Below are 7,316 nucleotides of genomic sequence, written 5' to 3'. Positions count from 1 at the left end.
AGCGCCTCATCTACTCGTCTTTTAAATACCTCCAGGGATGGGGACTCCACCACTTCCCTGGGCAGCCTGTTCCAGTGCTTGACAACCCTTTCGGTGAAGAAATTTTTCCCGATATCCCATCTAAACCTCCTCTCGCGCAACTTGAGGCCGTTTTCTCTTGTCTTATCGCTTGTTACTTGGGAGAAGAGACCGACACCCACCTCGCTACAACCTCCTTTCAGGTAGTTGTAGAGTGCGATAAGGTCTCCCCTCAGCCTCCTTTTCTCCAGGCTAAACAACCCCAGTTCCCTCAGCTGCTCCTCATAAGACTTGTGCTCTAGACCCTTCACCAGCTTCGTTGCCCTTCTCTGGACACGCTCCAGCACCTCAAGATCCCCCCCTCCAGAATTAATCTGGCTCTGATAACAACTGACAAAGCCGGAGCTGACCCGCAGCTGCCTGGGCATAAATAGGCAGTGATAAAAGCCAAGATGAGCCCACAGTACCAACACAGAGCCATTGTATTTAACATTCGGCTCTTCTTTCCAGCAGTTGTACTGTCCCATTCAAACCTCACAGCTACCAAAGCACCAAGCCAGAATTCATCTCAGCATTTGCCCCCCTGGCTGTTTTAGTCCCTTTCTGCTCAGCTCATGCAACAGGTCTAACACCCACTTAGTAAACACTTAAATAGGAATCCTTCAAAATATGTTCTGCAAGGCAGAAGAGCAAGATGCAGACTTTGACAGAAGCTGACAGAGAGCTACAGAGCTAAAACTGAAAGTCAAACTTAGGATTCATCATTTTGCTGTAAGTCCCTGTTTCTTGTTTCTTTAATTATTATCTTAAGCTTAAGTTATGTAGCTGTCTTTATCAGGCAGGCATCCATGCTGTCAGCAAAGGGGCACTCCAGGCTTTGCCTCCATCCCTAGCTGCCAATCACCACTTCCCTTTTGCTGGCACTAGTGGTTGCAGAAGCCACATTATGGCATAGAGCAGGGGGACAGCGTGCCTGAAAACTAACCAGATAAGAAAGGAAAAAAAAAAAAGTTAATTTTCACTGTGTAGACACACAAACACTAATGCTGGCCAAAAAAACCCCAGCAAACCAGCAGAAGTAAGAGTGTGGGCAAGAATGGTGTTTTAAAGTATTTACAAAATTACACCTACAAAAGCAAGGTTTTCAAGTATGGAAAAAGCCACCCAGTAGGATACTGAGCTGACACACTGACTTTGTCAGCTCTGCTTCAGTCTCCCTACATTGACCTTACAGCAGCAATCCCACAGCTTTGAAAATGGCATATTTTTTTAATCACATTTCCTCATGCCTGGGAGGCGTAAGTATATTTTTAAGCAGCTCCCAGCAAACAGTTCTGACATTTTGTCCTCCCTGCCCAAAACAGAACAACACTCCCCTTCATGCAGATGAGCAAGGAGAGGTCAACAAGCTGCATTCGTTACTCAAAATGTGCTGCAGCATTCTCAGGATGCACGCTGGCTGTTACAGCTCAGTGTTGCTTAGACCCTGTGTGCACTCTGAGGTCTGGAACCAGCACCTGCCTGGGAGCAGGACCCCGCAACTTAACATTGTGCATCCATTCATTTCACGGATATGAGATTTTTCCCCACCATTTCCTGCCCCTTGCACTAGCTTTTGCATAGACTTGTTAATAAATGGGAAAATGTTCCAGGTAAAGAGGGTCCCAGGCCCTCATGTGTGTATTTTATTTCTAAGGCAAAACCAAAACAACCTCTAAAACATCTGCCCTTTACCCAGCTCTCCTAAGCACTAACATAATACACACCAAAACTATACAGCTTCTACACTCCAGGACATGAAGTGGGCATACCTTTGGGACTTGTGTTGTCCTGAACTTGTAAATGGATGGCTTCAATCCCAGAGTTTTTTGACAGGGAAAAGCCAGGCTGCTGCCTCAAACATCACAGGCAGTAACTGCAGCTTGAAAGGACCCTAAAAGCAACTAGGGACATCTACACTCCTCCCTCTGCACACAAATTCTACTTGAAAACAGGGAAAACGTACTTCATCAGCCTCCCCCAGTTACAATTCCATCACAACATACAAAAAGTAATTTCTTCCCACGAAGCAATGGTGGAGGATTATGTTCTCCCAAGCATACCGCATGAGTACCAGGACAACTTCCACCTGAAAGAAGGATGTGGAGTCAAATCCGCCTGATGAGAACAGAGGGAAAGAAAAAGACTGATAAGAAAAGGAAAGGACTGAAGGACACTTCTGGCCTGTATCCACTCCCAGCAGAAAACCCACAAGGCATTTTAAATTTCCTGCCACCAATTCTCCATGAAATACTGTATTCTACTATACAGTGCTTATACTCTTCAAGGTTTCTGTGTACTCCTACAACCAAAGATGATGGGCACAAGCAGGTAGGGAACAGCACATTCACAGTCTAGGAACTCAGCCTGAGAACCCAACGAAGCAGGCTTATTTCCGCAAGATGCCAAGCACTGACAAGACTCCTTTAACCAAAAGCAACTCCAGAAACCAGAATCAGCTCACTACTTAAGGTATCCATGTTTGATGGGTCTGGCCAAAGCAAATCACCAAGGGAGAGACAGCAGAAGCTGTCAGAAGCAGAGCTAATAGCATTACTCCGGAATAGAGATGCCTAGTCCATTCATTCAATTCTTGCCTTCTCCATCATGAAGGAATCAGGGAGAAAACAGCACTTCAGCTTACTGCCTCCTACAAGCTCTATCTCTGATCCCACATACAAATCTAACTGTGCAAACTTTATCAAGCAGAACACTCGGCATCAAAAAAGTCACTACTGCGGCAGCATGGTAACGTGTTTTACAACTGAGCTGGTTTCCATCCCTCCACCAACTTCTTTCCACTTCCTTCTCATGGTTTGACACTTCATTTGTAGGTACCCGAATGAAACTCCCTCAGTTAATTAACAGCCCAAGCAGTTTTACCTGCTTCAGCTTACTGCTTTCCCCATATCCTTCACTCCCCCTTTCCAAAGGCATGAAAAGGTTAACAACCACCACCAAAAGCAGTCTACTGTGCAAATATGAAAACATTTGATGTTGCTTCTTCTTCTGAACATGTCAAGAGAAGTACAGAGTAACAGACTCACTTTTGAAGGCAGCGATGCAGGTGAGTACAACAAGTAACAGAAAGGCACCGTCTTCTCCAGCTGACAGTACAGAGCTCAACCAACCAACTTCACGCAAATGGAAAGGAGGCTACAGCTATGACTTGCAATTCAAAAAAAGCAACTTCTCTGCTTGTGCAACATTATTCTACAGGAAGCATAAACTGAGATAAACAACCCTGCAAACCACAAAAACTGCACATGCCTAATCGCTGGAGTTGCCCAAATGTCACCCAGAAAGACAAGGAAAACCCTGAAAAACACTCATACATAGCAACTATATTCGCAACACACATGTTGAGGGTCTTCTAGTAAATACTAGTTTTCAGTTCAGCAGAGCACAGGACCAATGGAGGGATAGGCAGTGCTCCAGACTAGAAGCTTTAACCTAAACACTCAACACACAGTTTTCAGAGTACCATATACTGAGGTTGCTCATGCCCAGCTCTACCTTTCCTGTGTCCTACCTGCATCCAGGGCAGTAAAGCAGTGTATTGAAAATGAACTGAAATATCTCACTAGACAAGCAGACGTTGCAACATACAAAGAAGTTTTCTAAATGGTTTCCAGACAAGTCATATGTGGAAAATTATTTTACTTGTTGCTTTGAGCACCAGAGGAGCCTGCAAAGACAAGCACTTCAGTGATAAGCACTACAGACCTCACAGTAAAATAAAGTCTGGAACTCGGAGCCCACGGTCAGATAAAACCCCGTCCACAAGGGGAAGGTACAGTGAAGATAGCGGCTGCCATAAAAGCATTCAGATGTTTAACTCTGCCAAGTTTAAGTAAGAAATAGACACCACCATGTCCTAACAGAGCTGCTGAAAACCATGTAGAAAGAGTAGAGCCCAGGCCTCTGACTGCCATTCCAGTCCAGTGTCCCAAACGTAGCCCTCAAGGGATAACAAAATGCAATCATGAAACAACAGCCAGCCCAAGAATCAAACCAAAACAAGTCCAAAGCACAAGAAAATGTCACATTTCACCAAGTATCAAAAAGACCTGCAGCTGTTATTATTTGTTTACTTAGTCAGCACACCAAAGTTTTACACCATTTGCAGTTCTAGCTTTCTGTGGTCTCTTTTAAAGCCTTTGCACTGACAATACCAAGTCTGATGAGCTAGACAAGGTGGTGTTTCAGTGGGGCTAGACATCTTAAAGACCTTCAAGCTCAGCTACTGGTCAGTCCCAAAATAGCTTTCTAACTACACAGCCTCTCCAACTAACCCTCTCTAAAGAAGCAGCCAGAGCAGCAGCCCAGTGGAATCAGTGCCTTCCTCCTCACTAAAAGGTTAGACAGGCAAAAAAGACCGAAGAAAAACGGTACTCTTACTAGTACCTCAGTGCAGAACCAGTAAAAGGACCCTGATGACAAGCACAGTTCCACTGCACACCCTTGTATCCACATGCTCATAAATCACTAATCCACAGGCTTCACACTGTTTAAGAAATGTCCTTACTCCAGCCTTTGAAGGGTCTAAGCTGCCAGGGAGCTGCATAAGATCATTGGATAATTCAGGGTGGAAAGGGCCTCAGTAGGTCTCTAGCTGAACCTCCTCCTCAAAGCAGGGTCAGCCCTGAGATCAGACCAGGTTGCTCAGGGCTTTTTTTTCATGTCACATCTTAAAACCTTCAAGAATGGAGGCTGCACAAACTCTCTAGGTGTCCTGTCCCACTGCTTCATAGTCCCCAGCACAAAAAAGTTTCTCCCTTTGTCCAGACTGAACCTCATTCGTTTCAGTTTATACCTGTTGTCTCTCTCCTCTGCTATGCACAACGGTGAAGAACCTGGCTCCATCTTCTCAATAATCTCCTCAGAGGTATCAGCAGACTGCTTATTAAAGATCTCCCTGAAGCAGTCTCTTCCATAGGCTGAACAAGCCCAGCTGCCTCAGCTCTCCTCACAGGGTAAATGCTCCAGCTGCCATCCTGGTGGCCCACTGCTGAAAGTGCTCCAGTTTAGCCATGTCTTTCCTGTATTGAGGAGCCCAAAACTGGACACAGTGTATCAGCTGGGATCTAAGGAGTGCTGAGCAGAGGGGAATCATCACTTCGCTCAATCTACTGGCTGTGCTTCTGGTAATACAGCCCAGGATATTGTTGGTCTTCACAGCAATGGCATACTGCTGGCCTGTGGTCAGCTTGCTGCCCACTAGGGTCCTCTGCTATGCACAACGGTGAAGAACCTGGCTCCATCTTCTCAATAATCTCCTCAGAGGTATCAGCAGACTGCTTATTAAAGATCTCCCTGAAGCAGTCTCTTCCATAGGCTGAACAAGCCCAGCTGCCTCAGCTCTCCTCACAGGGTAAATGCTCCAGCTGCCATCCTGGTGGCCCACTGCTGAAAGTGCTCCAGTTTAGCCATGTCTTTCCTGTATTGAGGAGCCCAAAACTAGACACAGTGTATCAGCTGGGATCTAAGGAGTGCTGAGCAGAGGGGAATCATCACTTCGCTCAATCTACTGGCTGTGCTTCTGGTAATACAGCCCAGGATATTGTTGGTCTTCACAGCAATGGCATACTGCTGGCCTGTGGTCAGCTTGCTGCCCACTAGGGCCCCCAGGGCCTTTCCAGCAGAGCTGCCCCCCAGGCAGGCAGTCTCCAGCCCCTATCACTGCAGGGGGCTCTTCTTTCCCTAGCAGAGGACTTTTCACTTGTTCTTGTTGGATTTCAGAAGGTTCCTGTCAGCCCACTTCTCCTGCCTGCCTATGTCTCCCTGAAAGGCAGCCCTACCCTCAAGTGTATCAGCTGGTCACCCAATTTGCTGTCATCTGCAAACTGTACGAGCGTGCACTCCATCACCTCCTCCAGGTCATTGATGAAGATGTTAAACAGGACGCATCCCAGGACAGACCACGAGACAAACAGATCACACGACACAGGGGCAGTGCCGCAGGTGGCCATGAGGATCTTTTTCCCCCTTTTCTTGCACGGGGATTAGTTACATATTCTAATGTAATAGATATGAAATCCTTCACACACCCAATACGACTCCACAGAACCATCTGGCCAGCTATGCTGCGACACACCAAATTACTCAGCCTCCCTGGCACAACAGTGCCCATCTCCTGTGCATTCAATACAAAAGCGGAATTCCCCAGCTCAGACAGTTTCAAAGTAATTGTGTTTGCATTCTTGGAGAAACCTCTTACCAACCACTGGATCAACAGCATATTTGTTTAGCAAATGAAGGAACCCAGTGAGGATGCCTTCTACCAAGATTCTGGGTAGTAGGGTATCTGCACGTAATGCCATTCATGGGAAGAAAAGTCACTCACTAAAAATTACAATTTGTTTTACCAGTTAAAAAACATAACAAACACCTTAAATGTCAGTCATGGCTTGGCCAAGCATAGCTCCCTAGCCTTCTTATTGCTCTTACTACTGATGTCAGCAGAGCAACAGCCACCACAGTTTAGTTTTTTAAACTAAATGATATGAAGCCAAATGATACTGAGGAGCCAAGGTGATGATTTAAACTGTGGCCCCTCACTGTGTTAATGCAGCTACAGCTGCAGTGCTGCAGTAAAAGTGGGCATTTTCAAGACAGCAGTCTAATTAAACACATCATAAGCAGTCAAGAGGGACACTATTAGTCTGAATCTGTGTGAGCAGTCAGAGGAAGAACTCACAAGCACCCAGTTCTCCCGGACACATGCAAACACATATATACCTTTCTCCTTCAACCATACAGCTGAAAGCTGATATTAAGGCCAGACCCTCTTCCCTTCCCATTACCATCTGTCTCTCTCCCTGATGAGGGACCCTCAAAAAACCCAGCTCCACAGAATCAGAGGAATGTTGCTTGGAAGAACCTGCCAAGGTCCACCTTGAAGCTGGACTATTGCCACATTAGATGAGCTCAGTCATGACTGCTTCTCCCCTTCCACATGCAAAAAAACCCCTATCAGTTCGTGTGGCAGACAGCATCAGATTTGCTATACAGGCACAGCACGACCATTTGGAGCATGACATCCTGCACCCAATTAAAATCCAGTTTCCCAATGATAGGGCTCCATTATACACACTTATTTAGTTACCTAATTAGAAAGTCAAGATCCTCATCAGACCAAATTCAGTACAGATCCAAGATCTATCTATAGTGTTAGCATTCTTGCAGCCTGCCTAATTTTCCAATGAAACCAATTCACTGTAACAATACTGGGAGCCATACACAGGGAAGAAGGCAAA

At 45.9% G+C, this 7,316-nt stretch overlaps 1 protein-coding gene across 2 annotated transcripts in view; it reads right to left on the bottom strand.

Annotated features, from left to right (window-relative positions):
- The window catches only part of PARVB (parvin beta), a 59,084-nt gene extending 52,281 nt beyond the window's left edge, over positions 1 to 6,803 (bottom strand). Inside the window, exon 1 of one of the 2 annotated variants that reach the window (XM_009279054.2) lies at positions 6,799 to 6,803. Coding sequence is in view for 1 of the 2 variants with exons in the window: in XM_009279052.2 (XP_009277327.1) it covers position 3,105 (1 nt within the window). In the remaining variant the exon portion in view is untranslated. Of the gene's footprint in view, positions 1 to 3,104; positions 3,165 to 6,798 lie in introns of those variants that run through there. The other variant, XM_009279052.2, reaches the window with a different exon arrangement.
- Positions 6,804 to 7,316: the final 513 nt, after the last annotated feature.

This window comes from Aptenodytes forsteri, unplaced genomic scaffold, assembly GCF_000699145.1.
Source record: "Aptenodytes forsteri isolate BGI_AS27 unplaced genomic scaffold, ASM69914v1 Scaffold241, whole genome shotgun sequence".
In the NCBI taxonomy this organism is placed as follows: domain Eukaryota; kingdom Metazoa; phylum Chordata; class Aves; order Sphenisciformes; family Spheniscidae; genus Aptenodytes; species Aptenodytes forsteri.
This window is presented reverse-complemented; position numbering and strand designations above follow the sequence as displayed.